Genomic DNA, 20,178 nt, shown 5'->3' on the forward strand with positions numbered 1-20,178 from the left:
TTATCAGTGCACGCAGCCAGTCTTAACAGTCTTTCACATAAGCAAAATATCTGGGGAATAAAATGATTGATGCTCACTGCTCGGTTTGTCGGAGACCTACCTACCCCCTGGGCTCGGAAATACCCCAAAGACCCTCTGACCCAATTGGGATCCAGTCCATGCATTTCTCATTACAGCCTCCCGAATGGTCTCCACTGTCTGGGTCATGTGATTGCCTGCTGTCTGTGCCCAGCCCTGGCCAGCCCCGTGCAGGAGAGGAGCATCTTTTACTTGGGCGGGTACAGAGACGCTGTGCACCTGTCGAATGAGCTGTCTGCTGCTAAACAGGGACAAACATATTCAGGACGAAGTGAGACAGACTTCCACATTGTCCGACAGCCTGCATGTGGTAAGTGATCTTTGTGTGTGTGAGATGTGGAAGACAGTTCGGCATTATATCTGTCAGGACATATCATACATGTGTGTTTAATCTATCAGAAAACATATATCGCTGTTGTCACATTTTACCAACTCATTCGTGTATTTAAAAGGCTGTTCATCAGGGCGTATGGCTCTGAGCGCGTTTGCGACCCAAAACGGAAAAAACAATCCACGTTTTAATCTTGCAGGGACACAAAGTGTGTGTGACATAATAGTGAGTCTATAATGACCTTGTATTCATCTGAGTTGTTGTATCTCTTTTAGTCTACTATAGCAGCGCTACTTTATTGTCCTTTCTTGTCTCGTATTTTTGTTAAGTGTCCTTGAATCAAGTAGTGCAAGCTCATAGAGCAAAGACACATTTATAGTCTTCTTTTTTATTGCACTGGAAACTGTGTTTGGAATACTTAACCATGTTATGTTACTATTCAGCCTATTTAAAATGATTGCCATCAAACATGTTTCATTGAATCAAATATTTATATGGCAGCTATCTATCTATCTATCTATCTATCTATCTATCTATCTATCTGTCTGTCTGTCTGTCTGTCTGTCTGTCTGTCTGTCTGTCTGTCTGTCTGTCTGTCTGTCTATCTCGTCAAGCACTTATGGGTATATGTTTAAGAAGCATATCAAACTCTCCTGTAAAAGCCTTTATACCTTATTGATTCCTCGTTTATATTATTAATAATACTGATACTGATCACAGGAAGAGATGCAGATGGCTGTCTAGCTTTGAGTTAACTGAGATTAGCTACAAATGGGGAATCACTGCAACTCAAGATCAGACAGAAATGTGTGTAGTTGGACCCACTTAATGTTTTCGTTTGTGTGTAAAAAGAGATATGTTTTTGCTGTGTTTTGTCAGCTGGTGTTTGGAGGTAATGGGTACACTTCGGGACCTCCAATTTGCCCTGCAATTAAAGATTGAGGAGCTCCGTCAGAGGGACACACTAATCGATGAGTTAGAGTTGGAGTTGGATACAAAGGATGAACTCATCCGGAGACTGCAGGAAGAACTGGATCGCTACAGAGCCACTGTCTCCCTCCCAGGATCCTCTGCAGCCAGTGCAGATACCGAACATGGTGCTTATAAATGTCATAGTTTAAAGCCTCAACAGGTAGCGCGAGCCTTAAACCTGTCCTGTTGTGTGCGTGTGTTTATTCCTACAGCTTGCTCAGCTCAAAGTGAGGACTCGCAGCAAGTCAATAGAAAAACAGTCATTTCCGAGCCTTTCACTCTGGACCCGGTGACTCTCGCCATGTTTTCACACAGAAGCTGTGACAAAAGCCAGCAGTAAGCTATCACTGAAAACATGTCTCTCAAATGTTCAAGGCTGTTCAGTGTTCAGTGTTTCCGCTTTCTGCATTACTTAGAATTGATAAACATTTCCAAACTTTTTCCCTTTGTCCCTTTGTTCCCTCAGGTCTCAGAAGTTGATCCAGTCATCATTTCTGAAGAATGACTTGTTGAAGAACCTTGACGAAGGAGAAATCAGAACCATCATAGCCTGTATGTATCCCACCACCATCAATCAAGGCTGTTATGTCATTCAGGAGGGGGCCAACGGTGCTCAGGCTTATGTTTTAGAAGGTAAATCATTTTCCTCTTACAATTGCTAGCATTAATCATGCTCGAGGGCTTTTAATAACACTTCCTTGAGATGACAGGTGCTTGAGAACAGTCCGATAAAATTATTAATTTTTTCTTGTCTTTGTATATCTATTTTATTACTGCTAGCTCGCGATGCAATTCGATAGTTATTTGACACTGCACTCAAACACAGCGATGGGAGAACTGCATGTTTGAGCAAGAAAAGAGGAGGCACTTAGGATAACGAGTGACTCGTATTGATGGGTTTTTTTGTGTTGAAATGTCAACTTGATACAAAAGGCAAGGAGAAAGGGGACTCTGCTCTGCGGTGGTTGCAGAGTTTAACAGTGCTGGATTGTCTTCAGGCTGCATTTGTGATGCGTCATGCTAATGGGGAGCTGCTCACTGCCTTTCACTTGTTATCCTAACCAGCCAGAGGTGGTGGCCTTGATCCACTTAAGGATGATTGCATATCTGTTGTTTGTACAGTATATCTCAGACGTCCTGACAGACATCCTGGCACATGCATATTACAGTTCTAGGTGTTATGTACATGCTTTGTTTCTTCACTGAGTGTGTGTTTGTTAACAGAAGGGCAGCTAGAATTGACAAAAGACGGACTTAAGCTTCTCACAATGGAGCCAGAAGACATGTTTGGGGAGCTGGCCCTCTTCTACAACTGCACCCACACCTACTCTGTCTCAGGTATCAAAAGCAATGTGTTCTTGGTTTTATATTTGCATTCATATGTCGATGGTGATCTGTCGCAACAAAAAACACTGGTGGTAGGGATATAAATAATTCTTCTTTGAGAGAATATCACTGGCAGACGTTTTTCTGCCAGTGGTCTAAGACAGTCTAAGACAGACGTCTTTTGAATCTAAAATCAAAGACATTTTGAGATCTTAGACACCATCACAGCTTCAAAGGGTTTTTTTCTCAGTGATGTGGGGAATTAGAACATGTTCTGCTTTACTGCATTACCCAGCAGTCTGCCTCCCACATCTCCTCCCTGCAATACAACATGCACACACAAACCGTTACAAATTCGACAAAAATAGTATTGGTCTCATGGTTGGAGCATATATATGTATATACAGTATATATGTGTATATATACACACACACATACATACATTTCTGATGTAAGAATATTTTTTTTTTTGCTGTCATTTTTCCTCCCAGCATCTGAGTCTGTGAGAAAACTTTGTCTGACCTGAGAAAAACTCACAATTACCTTGTTTGGTCCCGAAGCATCTCATTCCCTTTTTGTGCTGCTTTCTTTGTCCTGCGAGCAGTCAGCCTTTCCAATTAACAGCTGTTACTATATATCTGCTCTCCAGTAACAATGCTCAGCTCACGTAGGTGGTCTGTTCTCGTTTCACCATGTCCATTTCTGTCAGCTGTTACCTCTGATCCAGTCAGGGCCCACTATATTTATCTCCTCTCTGAACCTGAAATTGCTTCTTTTTTTCCCATTGGTGCCATCTGAGACCATCAATAGTGTTTTGCTCATGTGGTCTCTTTCATCGTGACAGTGATAAAGGTCCAGGTGAAAATGGGGCTTTGTCATTAGATCAAAGAAGTGGCAGCAAATTATATATTGCAGAAAATGTCAGAAAAATCCTCAATTGAGAGAAATGTTTTGCTTCTTAAAAACATCTTGCACAGCATTCAGATCCAAATAAAGCAATAGCCCTGAATTAAGTGTCATATGGCACTTAAGTGAAAACCGATGGGGCATATCCAAATGGGGGAGATTGAGATTTCAGGGCTTCACCATATTATCAGATAGTTGATCTAATCACACCGTCGAGAGAACGTCTACTTCCGTTTGCAGGACGCTTCAGTGAACCAATCAATGTGGGTCATTATTCATTTAAAACACCCTCTTTAAAGCTCATTTATAAAGAAAGAGTGATACAGGTTAATATTAAAAGTCCCGAAAAGAAAGCACTTCCATTTATTTTTATTCTCCATGATGAGTATTTCTGATAGAGTCCTGGCCTTCTTACTGTCTGCTCTTTAGGTTGTAGCTGATCCTGCATTCAGTCCACATCCGTCACAAACTACACACGTCTTTGAGAGCTGTTTTAATACTTGCTTCTTGATTGTGTTTCCACCTGAGCTCCAGTGTCACCGTCACAACCTTGATCAGTTCCTCTGTCTTTTGAACTGCAGCTCAAACGGACAGCAAGCTGTGGGTTATTGACCGCAAGAGCTACCAGACTATTCTTATGCAGAGTGGTCTCAACAGCCTTTCTCATTCAATGGAGCTGCTTATCAGGTGAACATCGGACCGATACACTTCATTTGACACAGAGCGTGCCCGGAAAGCTGCTTCGTATTCTAGTATATTCAGCACAGCATCACCAGGGTCATGTTGTTTGTCAGTCGCCACGATGCTGCAATCAGGCCTTTAACACCGACCGAAATATCAACATTCCTATGAAATGTTTCTGGGGGGGAAAAATGAAACGCTTTTCAACCCTTTCATTGTGTCTGCAGCGTTCCCTTCCTCCAGTCTTTGCCAGAGGATGTCATCATGAAAATGTCTGATCTCATGGAGGAGGTACAGATTAAGTTCCTAAAATCTGAAGCACGCCGCTTTGTGTAACCGTCACTCGTTGTTCAAACGGAATCCAGCTAATAGATTTTGTGTGCACACAGACGGAACGCGTGTAAATGTGATATTTTACAGACGAGGCCCCAATTCTTTCTTTTTTTCCGCTGTCTTTGTTTTGCATCAGTGAACAAGAAGGTGCTGGGGTAGAATCATGATTAGTCCTTCATTGTTACTGGCCCTCATCTTTATTTCTGTAATATACTATATCTTCTTTTCCTCTCTCATTTATGTCCCACAGACACACTACACTGAAGGTGACTACATCATTCGACAAGGGGCCACAGGAGACACCTTTTACATCATTAGCAAAGGCCAGGTAAAGTTGCATGCTCTCTGCCTGCTGCACAGATGAGATGAGGCTTTGGGAGAGAAAAAGATTTAGACTGTGGAGGACAAAATGTCAGCGCAGCTTTAGGCATTGTATTATAACGGTTGATAATTGCCTTTGGCGCTTTCTGCCTCTCTTTTGTGCTCGTCCAGGTGAAAGTGACAGAGAAGAAGCCAGGCCATGAAGAGCAGGTTGTTCTTTCTCAGCTCTCTGAGAGACAGTGGTTTGGAGAGAAAGCTCTGTGGGGGTAAGGAGAAATGAATGCACTTTCAGAGGACATTATGATGGTGAAAACTGACATTTGTGCCAACATAATATCAATGATTTATTTTGCGTCAGTAACATTATGATTTTCTTCTTCACTCTGTCTTTAGAGAGGATGTTCGGACTGTGAATGTTATTGCTGCTGGTGAAGTTTCATGCTTGGTCATAGACAGGGAGTAAGTCAATATTTTGTCTTCATAAAATTCCCTGCATAGACAGCAGGAACTGATTATTTTGCTTTATATTCTTTACCGACTTCATTGAGCTAATTATACAACCAGTTTACAGCACCTTGTGTATACAACTTACAGCCAGAAGGACCAAAGGGTGTCATAAAAAAAAGCAATGTACAAAAGTTAAATAAATATCTTTTAAAGCTTCCAGATATATGTTTTGACAACCTTTCTTGTTCAGATATAGAGAAAATAATCAAATAATACTGCAGACAGAGATCTCAGTTATATTTGATCAATCGAAACAATACATTTTTCCAAAGTAATATCAAGGGAGGGTCGATACGATCAGAAATAAATCGTGACAACTTACTCGACAGCCGTTTGGGGCAAGACCTAAATAAATGTACCAGCTCTCCACAAAAGGTGCAACAATGTATGCGTCAATAGCCAAACCCTATAGTATCTGAATCAGTTGCGACGCTATACTCCACGTTTGTCATAAATTGATGTGCTAAGCCAGAGATTCTGAGAATGTTCATGTACTTCTGTATTTCAGGACCTTCAAGGACGGCATTGGTGGGTTGGTATTTGACTGCAGTCATGAGGTGCAGCAAAGCCCTGAAGCCAAAATCGAGTGAGGAGCATTCGGCTACAATGTTATTTTCTACATCACATGTATAATTCGCACCTATAGAATACACAATGCATAGGCTCACCTGTGTTTTGCTTGTGAACAGGTCTGACAAAGATGCTGATCTCTTCTCATCTTCCACCTTAAGTGATTTCCAGATTATCTGCACTCTAGCAGTTGGGGAGTTCGGTCACGTAGACCTGGTGAGGGGGTGGATCTTATAGCAGCTCACACACAATGACACAGATCCGCCGTGCGGCTGCCTCCTCCAGATTCCATGTTTCTATAATGTAATCTATTGATTTCCACCTCTGTCAGGTGCAACTGAAGAGCAACATCAAGTGTCTTTATGCCATGAGGGTCCTTAAGAAAAAGCTGATCCTCAGCAACGGTCAACAAGAGCACGTCCTGAGAGAAGGGCGCATCCTAATGGAGGCTCATTGTCCATTCATAGCCAGGTGTCTGTTATTCAACGGTCATCTATTCATGATTGTTTTGATGACATAATGATCGTTAACATGCTTCTGTTCTTGTGCTGATCACAGGCTGCATAAACTCTTCAGAGACGCAGAGTGCCTGTACATTTTGACAGAAGCTTGTCTCGGTGGGGATTTATATATTCTACTCAAAGATAAGTAAGTATTTATGACTAAAGAGGATGCGAGGCACTTTTTGTCATCATACTGATAAAATATGTAAAGTCCTACCGTTGTGTTTTTGGCCAAGCTTTCATCACAATGCAATTTTAAGACTGAGCAGGATTCGATGTCTTACATCTCTCTACATCACACATTTGTTTTGTTGGCTGTATGCTTAAACCAGCACTTCTGCATACTGCTCTGTTTCAGGGCATGTTTGGACGAATGCAGCACCAGATTCTACACGGCTTGTGTCGTTGAGGCCTTGAGCTTTCTTCACCGTCGAGGTGTCATCTATAGAGATGTCAAACCGGAAAATGTTGTTCTGGATGAGCATGGTTATGCCAAACTGGTACGACAATTACAAACTTAAATTCAGGTTTTCAGTATGACATCATAGTGTTCTGGGTTTTACTGTGGGTGAACTCATATCCTCTTTTTATAGATTGGCTCCAGGTGTTTAAAGAAGCTGGAGATGGGTAAGAAAACCTGGACATTCTGCGGTACACCGGGCTACATGGCACCTGAAATCATCTTGAACAAAGGCCACGGTGTATCTGCGGACTTCTGGTCACTGGGCATTTTTGTGTTTGAACTTCTGAGTGGTGGGTAGGTTTCACAGTTGTATGCAGCCCTATTTGTTAAGCTCATTTCTCCAGCTTTAGATTGATGTGATGGTGACAGGCTCTTGTTTCCCTCTCCAGGCTCCCATTCAGCGACACTGACCCGATAAAGATTCTCACTGCAACCATTCGTGGCATCGATCAGATCGACTTTCCAAAAACCATCAGCAAAAGTGCCTCCAGTCTCATAAAGAAACTGTGCAGGTGTTGTAAATATGCCCCGCTAGACACCATGAGTTAGGATGTGAAAGCTAATGACAGTTATTTTATTGTGCTTTTTCAGAAAAATATTAAAACCTCCCTCCATCCCACCATTGTGTATGTTAAAGGACAATTATCCCCACTTCCAGCGCCCCCACACACAAACAGATAGAAGCTAATTAAGAAACAACGCAGGTGTGTGGACACGGCCTGTGGTGTAACATCCCCTCTCGAAGGACAGAATCGGAGTATGAATTCATAGTTTATTTATTTGTGTGTTCTTGTTTGCTTTCCATCGCCAAGGACCAATCCCTCTGAGAGACTGGGCAGTCAGAGAAATGGGGGCAAGGACATTCAGAAGCACAAGTAAGACTACAGATGTATTAGACTGGAGAAAATCACAGAGGCCAGTGCTTGGAAACATGGTTTTATAGGTTGTGATGCTCCGTTTTTGAATTCAGATGGTTTGAAGGATTAAACTGGAACGGACTCTGTAAAGGCACATTAAACCCTCCGGTTATTCCCAAAGTAAGACACCTTCAGTTTGGCTTATTGTTATCTGTTTTGTGATAACTCTTGTTGCAGTGAGCAGATCCATTTCCTCATTGTTTACCTTTCAGGTGAAGGATGCTCTGGACAGCAGTCCATGCGGTCATTACACTGAGGGCTCAGTGGAGCTGAGTACAAACTGGGATGATTTCTGATGGAGCAAAACAACAACAACAACCTGTTAATACTTCATCACGCTCAGGTTTAGTCCTCATAAATGATTCATTGCCCTCAGTGTTACTCCAATCAAGAATGAATGATATTTTCAGTCACTGTCTGTAAGTGCACATATAGTTTGACAAATGAACCATGCTGCCTGCTGTGTTGAGCTCAGAATGTTTTTGATGTACAACCCCTATAGATTTATAAACATGTGAGTTCAGTGATGCCTCTGCTGTTGAATGTCGGCCTAATAAATAAACAGGTTGTACCAAACTGTATTTTCTTTTGTCTTTAATCTGCAATCGCATGATGAGTTTCCCTTTTTTCTACGTGTCATTATTTGATCTCCCCAAAAGGCCTGCATACAATTAAGAAGTGACGTCAGAGTCGGCAGAGAAGCGTCAAGGCTACAGAACGCTAGAAAGATAAATACAGGAAGTTGTCTGATTTTAAACTTCAAAATAAAGTAACTGAATTAAATTATAAAAATTGTTGAATTGTTGAAAAATGACAAGAGTGATATACTGACATGATTTGATTAGGCCGAAATATATAGTGGAGCAAAATATGCTTAACTGACAGGTCACCTGTAGTTGATTGATTGTGTAACTAAAATATCTAATAGTAAATGAGAAATGAAAAAGTAGGAAAAATAGGAAAAACAAAAAAGGATATTTTGCAATTTCTAGTTCATTTTTCATTCCTTGTAAAATTCTCTGTTAGCATTCTCATTAACGTGTTAACTTTGTAATTTTGGCATTTATCCTCCAATTTCCTTTTTTGCCATGACCTTATGATACAACGTTATATGCTATCAATAAACAACACAATTGGTCTCTTTTTGAATTATTTGTGATGGTCAACTTGTCTGTTAATATATCAAACTTACAAGGCTGTGCACATAGCTTCCATCAGTAGAGGCTTTTGTTTTGAAGGTTTTGACCGGAAATAAAAGCACATCGTATTGCGCTTGACGTGTAGACACATGTCGATGGATCTGTTGCTGAAGTAACTTTGTGGCACAATCTAAGGAGCAATTGCAGGTCTGCGTTTTAGCGAGGTAAGTTTCATTTGGTCTTTCTTTGTTGAGCCAATCAGCTCGTTTACGGTCGCTTCAGATACAGAAACATACCTAAACTATGACGGCTCAGATCCCGATCTAGAAGTTCAGAAAGAGTTTGTCTGCAGCCCGCTGAGTGTCCGGACTACCGAGCTGAGAGTTTGGAGCACTGCGAAGATGATCAACCTGTTAACAAACTGTTGCATGCAGTTTGAAAGAAATGTCCCTTTAAATGATCCGTTACTGAGGTACTGGCTTTACGTCGGCCCAGTAGGCCTACTCTGTATTGCATTCAACACACACATGATGAGCAATGATGCCTCCTCTATATTACTTTTTTTTGTTTCATTGTGCCTCTGCTCAACTGAAACTTAATTTATTATATTGACCTCCATGGTGCTTTTCTCGCACTGTAGTATTAGTAGAATTACTTCATGATGCAGAGACATAAAGTTAGTTTGATACTTTTGCAGTGTGCGTCCTGCAGCACAGTCCTGTGGTATTTTGTCCTTCATCCACGCTGAGGATGAGTATGGTTGGGAAAAGTTTTAGCCTTTAAACTGAACGTTTTCCGACATTCTTTTGTAAAATCGCACTCCTTTGCATGTCGTTAATTTCAATTATATGGCCCAATATAACACATTTGCCTCTAAGGTGCTTAACAATATGTACAGCATAGGGCAGTGTGGGTTTAGACCTTGTATTCGGATAAGGAAAGACTCCCCTTAGTTACTTAGTTGCTGCTTAGTTACATGAAACTTTGGGCTGGAGAAATAAAAATGCACCAATGTAGCGGTGTCTGGAAAGTGTGCAGAGTTCATTGCTGCTGCTGCTGGTTATAAAATGCTGTCGTCTCTCTCCCCTATTAAAACCTCCCCCCTCCTCATGTCACCTCCTGTAGTTTTCTGGGTCAGAGGGACGCATTGCTCTCATCACTACAGAAGCCACTGTGCAGAGCCACTTCTCTACTCTTCTTATTATTCATGGCCCTTTCTCTGCAGGACTTTTGCTTTTTGAGGAGACTTAATTTAGGCTCTGTAGAACAAATCCTTATTTTAAGTTTCGTCCAACAGGAAAATAACTAAAACAGTCTGTAACTGAAAGAACATCATTAAGGTCAGTCCTCTTCTGTCTGCTTGTGATAACGTGTAAACACTTTTCTTAAAAGCAGCCATGAATCTTTTTTTTTTTTTTTTGAATGCCCTCAAATTTCACCAAAAAGTCTAAATAATAATTTAAACGGAGTCTTTCTGTCAAAGTTTTAAATTGAGCAACAAATGTAGCTATAGCTCAAAGTCCCTGCACTACCTCCTCCCATTTCTGACTGTCATTCTACAAAGCGTATGATGAAGCTACCTTTTGCATTTATTGACCTAAACCCTGGAAAGATATCTCTATAAAACAACTACACTTAAACTCTCTCAAACTCTCGTAAACTCTCTCAAAATCTACATTCAAAGCCCTGATTTGATTTGAGTCTTTTACCATTAATACTTTTAAACACTTCTACAATTTCTTCAATCTCCCATTTTAATGTTTCCTTTCCAAGTATAGTTCCCTTTGTGTGAGGCTCATTGCGTTCTACGGCACCCTCCAAAATGTGGCGTACAAACAATGTTTGACAGTTTGATCCATGAAAGTTCTAGTCGTTGATTACGTGCCAGATTGTTCTCAAAACCAGTTTTGGGTTTCTGTTTTCGCGTGTTCTATATTCTGCCATGCAGCAGCTCAGAATACCTCTCAGCCCTGTCTCTGCCTGTCAGCGGGACGAAGTGTGCACAGACATGTCGCTGCACATCTTTCGGCGCAGGCTGAAAACTCACCTCTTCAAGAAGGCCTTCCACTTAGCATTTACTTAGCATCTATTGTATTCATACTAGCTTATTGCACTTATTGTATTCATATTAGTTTGTGGCACTGTACGTTGCCTCTGGTATATGCTCTTAGATGCTTGTTTGAAGAAAGGAGATGCACTTATGACTTCTGGTGACTAGTTCTCTCGAAAACCGATGTCGAATACACTTATTGTAAGTCGCTTTGGATAAAAGCGTCTGCTAAATGACTAATGTAATGTAGACTGCCTCAGGCGATCAGTTATCACACTGCATTCTGTATGCACTCATAGCAGGATGTCAATTTACTTCGTTTAAAAAAAATTTAGTTTGTTGTGTCAAACATCATTTGCCCCAAAAATACTTTCAATTCCACCATTATTGTTTTAACGCGAGTCCACATGATGTTGTAGAGGTGCATTTCTATTCCTCCAGTATATTTTCACGTGTGTGTGTGTGCAGTTTCTTTTGTCTCACGTCTTCCAGGGAGTAAAAGCTGGCAGCACAATGGTCCCTGTCTGGGCCTTGACAATAGCCCTTATGAATGGGAGGGAGGGAATGATGGAGAGAGACAGAAAGAGGTTACAGTTCTCTCTTCACAGTGGACTGTCTTTATTTTTTCTTTTTGATGAGTCACATTTCATAAAACTCTTTTTTTTGTTTCTCATTTATTTACCAAGTGAAAGGACTCTATAGATCACAGGCTGCTCTGTTGCTCCAGCAGGTGTGAAGTGGCAAGAGTAGTTTTTAATTCAGATGAATTGATGCTTAAAGTGAATTATGGATCCTCCCAAGGACGAGTGTGGCATCACTTTACCCATGCAGGGAAGGGAAACTGCACAGGAGCAGCCTGGTTGAAGAGGGAGGGAGGGAGGGAGGGAGGGAGGGGTATATCACACTGTTTTTTTTTTTTTTTTTTTTTTTTTTCCCCCTCGCTTATTGGGGGAGAAAGTGGGTGAGAGGTTGAGGGGTGTTCGGGGAAGGGAGTGGATGTGGGAAAGCAGAGTATTCAGTGAGGTGAATTCCTTGCCCGGTGTAAGATGAAGTAGTTTGTTGAAGGAGGTGACGTGAGCCGTTTTAGTGCTGTTTTTCAGTTTGTGTTGAGACAACACTCCCTTGTTTTGTTCAGTTTTGATATGAACAATAAAGTCTCTCGCATGGGATCATGGGGGTGGACTTAGCGGGCCCTCCCCCTATCTCCCCACCAGCCCCTCACTACCGCACGCACCCCGATTCTCTCGCTCCTCCCTGATGAATGAAAGAGTGGCAGAACATGACTGAGAGTAACCTCGGTGCCAATCGTTAATACATCCTGGTGTGTCTCTACCCCCCCCCCCCCCCCCATGTTTTTAATTGTGTTTTAGGTTTTGTGGCATTCTGTGTTGAAGCTAGATTTAGTGAATGTACAGAGTTCACTGTGGTGGATAGTAAGAAGAGGTTAAAAGGGAAACTCTAACCATTTTACACAAAAGTAGGTTTACAGGTCTTGGAGTACTGAGCTCCAAAGACAGATCGACAACCTGATAAATGGACTCGAGGGATGTCACTTGAGTCAGAGTCACTTGAAAAATTCTGAGGTGAAATAAAGACGGAATTGAGTCTATAGACCTCTGTAGTCCGTACCCGCTAGTGGCTTGAGGATACATTAGCTGCTACGAGCACTATATATCTGCTCTCAAACCCAGACTGTTGGTAATTGAGTTGCATTGTGGGTAATGTAGGCACCAGGTTGTGACAAGGAAGAAGATCTCTGGTTCCCTCTATTGTTGAGAGTTGACTACGATGGTTGTGCTAAAACTCACGTGTTTATTTTCCAGGACTGATCCAATGAGAATTAGGTTTTTGCAAATTTTCTATACAGTTGAAGAGAGTTTATTTAATTTTTCAGAAAATTCTGAGATAATAATAAAATAATCTCTAATTAAATCTAATTCCTTCATTGCATTCTTTCTATTTAAAATGCATTGAACTTCTTAGTATTAGAGAAATCTACTTGTAAAAGTATAATTTACTGATCAAAGTTGTGCTGAAATGATAAGTCTATTAATTGATACGTTAATGGCAGAAAATCGATTTTTTTTATTTATTATTTAAGTCATTTATCAAGCAACGTTCACTGGTTCCAGCTTCTTAAATGTTTGACTATTGGGTGGCGAAGACGAGCAATTTTGAAGACGTAAACTTCGGCTCTGGGAAGCTGTGCTGGGCATTTTACAAACTAAACAATCACACCAGCCGTCACGCCAAACCGGGCCTGGGGCATGAAGTGGCAAACAAATGGCAAAGTACTCAACGCTATGGTAGTTCCTGCTACAGTAGGTGTCTCCAGGATCACAATATTTCACAAGGTGAAATAAAACCAACCACACACTGTTGCAGCTGGTGACAAACACTCATCAGAAAACATTGTAAAAGGCTGTAGAAGGAAAATTGCATGTTTTTTAAAAGTGACTTGAAAAACCACAGTGAATCTGTCAACCTCATTTAGTCTGCTAAACCTTTACTGTGCTGCCTTCTGCTGGAGATGCTGCATTGTTTTAAATCGCAGCAAATTGAACAGTTTGTGATGTAAACTCACCAAATAATGTCCTGTTTCACTCCGTATGTTGTCTGTCTTTGTTTCTGTCCTCTTCTCTCAGTAATGCATTTCCAGGAGTGGCTACGGTCACTTCGCTCCAGCGCTGGCCTCAAAGGTTCTGAATCGGAAAGCTTCTGGAGTATTTTGCCGTCTCTGCCCCTGTCCTCCTTCTCCCTGTCCTCCCTGTCTCTGTCCTCCTCCTCTCTGCTGGGTCTGGGAGCCCTGGCCTCTCTCACCGCATACTGGCTGGTGACACGACCTCGACCCATGCGTCCTCCCTGCGATCTGCAAGCCCAGTCTGTGGCTGTGAATGTGAGTGGCTCACGGTCGCCGTTGGCGTCGTAATTTGTGTAAATGGCTCACGCCGGGTGTTTGTTGTAGGGAGATCCCAGCTGCAGGCGATCGGCTCTTCTTAAGGATGACTCGCTGCTGGAGTTCTACTACGATGACACCAGGACGGCCTTTGACATGTTCCAGAGAGGACTGAGGATTGCAGGTGGTGACAAGGGGACACTTTCACAACATATTTCATTTGACTTTATCCTATGTTTGATTGTGTAATTGTATCAAAGAAAGGGGCAAAAAAGTAAATCTGCAGCATATCCCAGACACCCCATTTAAGATTGTTAAAATATGTTTGAAATGACGTGACGCAAATGTCTCGTGTCCTCCAGGAAACGGCCCGTGTCTGGGCTTCAGAAAGCCGGGGCAGCCCTACCAGTGGATCTCCTACACTGAGGTCAGACATGGTTTAGTGTTACTCCAGTCGTCAGGGCATTTCACTGTGTCATGTTACTCTTTGCTGTTTGCTGACTGAGGCGCTCCAATTCTTCAGGTGGCTGAGCAGGCGCAGGTGCTGGGCTCCGGGCTGTTGGCCAAAGGCTGCCAGCCGAACCCGCAGCAATTTGTTGGGATATTTGCACAGAACAGACCAGAGGTATGACCCGGTGTGTGATGTTTGTTTTGTTCCTTCACCCGTGAGCTTGTGCATCGCTTGCATAACTTTTCTGGCATCAAATCCTTAAACTTCTCAACAGCCCAATAGTTCAAATTTGTATTTCACCTGGATAGATGTTCTCATCTCCACAGAGGTTTGCTCCTACCAGGATCACATTTTCTCTATGAATTTTGAAAATTAAAATATGATTTGTTTTTGTCAGTACTGCATGTATTGAGAGCAGAGCGCTGGTGGTGACTGTGGGTCTCCAGGGCAGCTAATATTGAAGCAGGTCTATTCCCAATCACATTTTGTAATATATCCGTCAGGCAAGGCCATCTTTGTAGACTGAAAGTGAAATGTAATTTTCTGCTCCATCAGAGCCTCTAACCTCCCGTCAGACCGATCGTCACACAGAGTGCTGTTTTTCTTTACTTTAAATGTTTGTGTTGTTTGTTCAGTAAGTATGAAATGCATCATGATCTACATAACCACACATTACTGCCGAATGTTTATATATCGAACTGAACAAGTACTCACTCGGCAGTGTGTGACGGCTGGAAACGAGTCTTAACGGTGCTGCTTTGTCTCCCTCTGCTGGCGACAGTGGACCATCTCGGAGCTGGCCTGCTACACGTACTCCATGGCGGTGGTGCCTCTGTATGACACACTGGGGCTGGAGGCCATGGTCCACATACTCAACCTGGGTGAGGAAATAATAGACAGAGCATTGTTAATCGGGTCATTGTTGGTTTGACTGCCAGCCTCCCATATCAATTCAAATCATACCATAGTGGTGAGCAATACACAGTGATCCTTCTCCCAAAATATTGTGTCGGAGACTAAGCATCATGCAAACTGTGCATATTATAACATCTAAGAGATGAATAAGTGAACATTGTGTTTGAATCGGCAGTGGAAGAAGTACTCGGACCCTTTTACTAAAATTACTTCATTAAGTAAAAGGCCTGCTTTCAAAATATTGCTCCTGTACTACTAAAGTAAAAGTACAGAAGTATTATCAGCTAAATGTACTTTAAGTATAAAAAGTACCAGTTCTGCAGAAAAATGGGGTTGGGAGTGATAAACTATTATTAGACATCTCATAACCGGGCTCTTTTATATAGGACATTGTAAAAAGTTTGAACCACTGGTTAAAACTTTGACAAAGTATTTTATGTAAAATGTTTATATGCAAAGTCATATAAGTGTAATGGAGTAGAAAATGGGAAAAAAAGAGAAAAGACTGTTGCATCTTTGAGCTTCAATGCACTTCCAACTAAAGCTGATTCGAAAGCTATAGATTCCTCTCACACACTGTACTGTTTAGTAACTATTCATGTTGGCGGCGTTCTTAGCGGAGATCTCGCTGGTGATCTGCGACCGGGAGGAGAAGGCTGCAGCGTTGTTGGAGAACAAGGAGACGGGCGTGACTCCAAAGCTCTCCTGCTTGGTTCTCTTCAACGATTTCAGCGACGCGTTTGTTGAGAGGGCAAAGAACTGCGAGGTGGAGGTTTTGAAACTGGAGCAGCTCATGGTGAGGAGGGGGGCAGAGGAGGAGGAGGGGAAAGAGTACTAAATCCCTATAATGCAGACTCATTTAAATGTGTCCCCTTTTTAATTTAGTCATCAATGGTGATATGTAAATTGATATGAACAACTCCTCTTCGTCCACATCTTAGGACCTGGGAAGGCAGAACCTCAAAGATCCTGTGGTGAGTTTATCGTCTTGCAGCTGCTACATCACCGCATCAAACTGGTTCCAGTAAATGGCTAATCCCCCTCTAACTGCTAGGAGGACCGTTTTCCCATTGCTCCTGTCCCATAAGATATCATTAACACTCACTTGTAAACAGCACTTAAATTACAAGTGGGGGGGAAGGCCTGTTGCCACGTCCTCATATATTATTTCTCTGCCTGCCGTAGCCGCCCCAGCCTCAGGATCTGGCCGTGGTTTGCTTCACCAGTGGAACCACAGGTAACGTCTGATTTCATACGTCTCAGTGTGATTATCCTTCACTCGCATCATTCGCAAAGTGTCCTTCAGGGCCCCACTAACAACCCTTCTTCATGGCACCTCTGTAGTTTCCTTCTGCTGCGCAGGGCACTGCAATAATGTCTTGTTTATTTATCCAGGGAAGCCCAAGGGAGCCATGATCACCCACGGCAACATCGCCTCCAACACTTCCTCTGTCATTAAGATCCTGGAGGTCTGTCTACACTTCCACCTCCTTGTCTAATTGAGAACAGCCTCACAGCTACCATCACTTCCCACCTGCTTGTCTCTGTGTCTCAAAACTGTCCCTCTCCCTGCTGTGTCTAATGGTATGATTAATTGGCTGTTTGATTGCCCCTGACGCTGCAAGGTACTTTAACTAATTGCCCCCATATAAAGATTGTGCTATCTAACTGCTGTAGAGGAAGACATACGGCATGTTTGATTGCCTGCGGGGCTCCGCCGTATAACTGCTGCCTGAATATAATCTCTCCCCTGTGCTTTGCTCACTTTTTTTTTTCTCTCAGGGTTCGTTTGTGATCCGACAAGAGGATGTGTCGATCTCTTACCTGCCGCTTGCCCACATGTTTGAGAGGATGATTCAGGTAGCTGATGCTCTATTCAGACTTTTTTTTTTTTTTCCTTTTGTAGTGCGTTAACCCCTAAGCTAAGTCTATTTCTGTCACAGCTCTCTATGTTCTGCCACGGGGCCAGAGTAGGATTCTACCAAGGCGACATTTCTCTTCTCATGGATGACATTAAAACTCTCAAACCTACCTTCTTTCCTGTTGTGCCTCGTTTACTCAATCGCATCTATGACAAGGTAAGTGAATATATTCAGACTATTATCTAGCGCTTCTTAGTCGGTGATGTTTTAAACCCGCTTTCTGTTTTTGCTAATTCCTATGAAGATCCTGGGTTCTGTGACCTCTCCGTTACGACGGGCTTTGCTTCACTACGCCGTGAGGAGAAAGCAGGCTGAGCTCAGCAGTGGCGTCGTACGCAACAACAGTCTGTGGGACAAACTGGTGTTCAACAGGATTCAGGTCAGTAGCTGGAAGCTCCATGTTCCCCAGTAAAGACATACAGGCCTCTTCAGAGACCAACCCCCAAGACAAGAAATCTATTTTTACATTTTTCTTCAACTACAGATGGGTTTTCAGTCTGACATATTGTTTATTAATCCAGGACTCTATATTTGTCACTGTTTGTTTTACAGCACTTAACACAGTGGTATTTGTAGACCAGCAGCCGTGCAAATAGTCAAATTTGTATCCAAACTTTGCAAGAGGAGCACAACTATTCCAGTAATCGATGCCAGATTCACCCAGAGCATATTGGTCTTGTGGGAGTGTATTGGAGAAGCATGCGCACAGACAGATTTTGTCCTCGGTCAATGCCGATGGGAAAATACGATGTAAAAATAGAATTTTGCTTGTACCCACAGTATGTTTTGCATTTGAACCGTTTGACATAAACACTGCATCACCCGTGTTTCAGGCCAGTTTAGGAGGTAATCTGCGGTTCGCCCTGACCGCTTCAGCACCCATCTCCCCCACTGTGCTGTCCTTCCTCAGAGCCACTCTGGGCTGTCTGATCTTCGAGGGCTACGGCCAGACAGAGTGCACCGCAGGCTGCACCTTCTCCATGCCGGGAGACTGGAGCGCAGGTAGGCCACGCCATCTGATGTGCTTGTGTTTTCGTGCCGGTGCCGTTTCAATCCTGTCCTCAGCAGGTATGTGGGTGTGTCTTGTCAGGTCACGTAGGCGCTCCTTTGCCCTGCGCCAAGGTGAAGCTGGTAGACATCCCGGATATGAACTACTATGCTAAGAACGGAGATGGAGAGGTGAGGTGATCAGACTATGCCGTCATATTATACACGCAACAGATCCACTGACTCTCATCACGGCTTGGTCCTGTTAGATCTGTATAAGTGGCCCCAGTGTGTTCAAAGGTTACCTGAAGGACCCAGAAAAGACTGCTGAAGTATTGGACAGCGACGGCTGGCTGCACAGTGGGGACGTGGGCCAGTGGCTTCCAGTAAGATTATACACAATCAGCCTAAAGCTGACCGATATCGTCTTTTGAGACTGCTGTAAAGTGAGCGAGTGTCTCCGCTTCTCCTCTCTGCCAGAACGGGACGCTTCGCATCATTGACAGGAAGAAGCACATCTTCAAGCTGTCCCAGGGAGAGTACATCGCTCCAGAGAAGATAGAGAACGTCTACACGCGTTGTGTTCCTGTGCTACAGGTGTTCGTGCACGGAGATAGTTTGCAGGTACACTTCGATTCATGTTGAAGTTCATCAGTATTCAAAACGTTTGCTGTGGTTCAAGTTTTACATTTTTCTCTTGTGTTTTGTGTCACCAGTCTTATCTCATAGGCATCGTTGTACCCGACCCTGAGGTGTTCGTTGACTGGGCTAAACACCGAGGGTTCGTGGGATCCTATGAAGAGCTGTGCCAGAATCCTGTATGTCATCTAAACCCCAAATTCAGAACATAACCATTTTACCTTGTTTTATGCATCCCGGGAAATTGTTATTGGTCTTTCAACAGGATTTAGTGAACGCAGTATTGGAGGACATGAAAGCTGTGGGGAAGGAAGCAGGGCTGAAGTCCTTTGAACAAGTGAGCAGTCTCTGCTGACATTGGGCGTGGTAAAAATTTGCCAGCGACTTACTTTAGGTGTGATTTTGTGGCTTATCTTTCTCTCAGGTGAAGGACCTTTACTTGCATCCAGAGACCTTCAGCATTGCCAATGGCCTTCTCACCCCCACACTGAAAAGCAGACGCGCTGACATCCGCAAAACCTTTCAGGAACAAATATCAAGCATGTACAGCAAGACGGCCTTTTGAGGGACGCCTCGCACTAATTCACACACAAAGGTTGCAGGTGTCCAATAAGGGGAAACAAAAATGGGACAGGGACCCAGGAGAGGAAAAAAATCAAAACCTATACGTCCAGCAGTGCCTTATTTTAACATATACAACTGTATATCATTTGAAATATTGGTATTTTCCACCTCCTGCACACATGTGTAATGTCTTAACTTCACATGAAAAACAACACAGATTGGGACCGAACCACTTTCTTTGTTTTAAATTCCAATCTCGCTGTTGTCTGTGTCACTGATTCAGAGTTGTTATTCACCAGGAGATTTTACCGATACATCAATTATTGTATAGTTGTAGAGCTAAAAAGCACACAGGTTATTAAGAAGCAACCTGCAGAGACGTTAAGTTAGACATTCATTCACACTGCTGCTCATAGAACTTGCGTTAACTGTAGGTTTGTATTTCATGGTTGTTGGGCCCTTGTATCACCATGACGTGAGCTGTTCATGAACATTCTGTGTCGTCGGTTGCGTACTTTTCTTTCCGAGTCGGAAGGATTTCATAAACCAGTGAGCATGTAATCCATCAAAACTATGAGCTGTTCAAAGAAAAGTGTCTGAACTGTACATACTGCTTATGAGATTCGCTGACCGGACACTACTGACGAATTCCAGTCACCTGAAACTGAACAAAAGAACAGAAATAAAGATTAGTAACCGATCAGTCT

General features: G+C 42.7%; 2 protein-coding genes across 3 annotated transcripts; both read left to right on the plus strand.

Moving 5' to 3' along the window:
• Positions 1-334: 334 nt before the first annotated feature.
• prkg1l (protein kinase cGMP-dependent 1, like) lies at positions 335-8,204 on the plus strand (the record flags this gene model as incomplete). The annotated part of the gene is made up of 20 exons (XM_079270766.1): positions 335-388; positions 1,289-1,506; positions 1,594-1,717; positions 1,848-2,014; positions 2,606-2,719; positions 4,195-4,300; positions 4,522-4,585; positions 4,878-4,955; positions 5,120-5,214; positions 5,342-5,407; positions 5,964-6,041; positions 6,145-6,241; positions 6,357-6,496; positions 6,584-6,673; positions 6,887-7,028; positions 7,122-7,285; positions 7,381-7,503; positions 7,804-7,866; positions 7,962-8,028; positions 8,121-8,204. Exons 1-20 carry the CDS (start codon positions 384-386, stop codon positions 8,202-8,204), a joined length of 2,085 nt encoding a protein of 694 aa, XP_079126892.1. The 5' UTR covers positions 335-383.
• A 983-nt stretch (positions 8,205-9,187) lies between these two features.
• acsl2 (acyl-CoA synthetase long chain family member 2) lies at positions 9,188-20,164 on the plus strand. 2 transcript variants are annotated; one of them, XM_079270064.1, is made up of 20 exons: positions 9,188-9,271; positions 13,743-13,993; positions 14,063-14,177; positions 14,356-14,420; positions 14,517-14,618; positions 15,226-15,325; positions 15,977-16,155; positions 16,301-16,333; positions 16,545-16,596; positions 16,755-16,828; positions 17,142-17,219; positions 17,303-17,437; positions 17,526-17,660; positions 18,115-18,283; positions 18,372-18,460; positions 18,538-18,654; positions 18,749-18,892; positions 18,985-19,086; positions 19,173-19,244; positions 19,332-20,164. In XM_079270064.1, the coding sequence occupies exons 2-20, from the start codon at positions 13,745-13,747 to the stop codon at positions 19,470-19,472; spliced, it is 2,151 nt and encodes a 716-aa protein (XP_079126190.1). In that variant the 5' UTR covers positions 9,188-9,271; positions 13,743-13,744; the 3' UTR covers positions 19,473-20,164. The 2 variants fall into 2 exon arrangements, with proteins under 2 accessions (XP_079126190.1, XP_079126191.1); XM_079270065.1 differs by lacking the exon at positions 9,188-9,271 and adding an exon at positions 10,193-10,387.
• Positions 20,165-20,178: the final 14 nt, after the last annotated feature.

This window comes from Melanostigma gelatinosum, assembly GCF_949748355.1.
Source record: "Melanostigma gelatinosum genome assembly, chromosome: 6".
NCBI classification, from domain to species: Eukaryota; Metazoa; Chordata; class Actinopteri; order Perciformes; family Zoarcidae; genus Melanostigma; species Melanostigma gelatinosum.

Coding starts and splice junctions, on each gene's coding strand:
- acsl2 (XM_079270064.1), top strand. CDS start 13,745: ATGCATTTCCAGGAGTGGCTACGGTCACTTCGCTCCAGCGCTGGCCTC. Junction 15,326..15,976: donor GGTCCACATACTCAACCTGG/GTGAGGAAATAA, acceptor CGGCGTTCTTAG/CGGAGATCTCGCTGGTGATC. Junction 16,829..17,141: donor CTGTCATTAAGATCCTGGAG/GTCTGTCTACAC, acceptor TTTTTCTCTCAG/GGTTCGTTTGTGATCCGACA.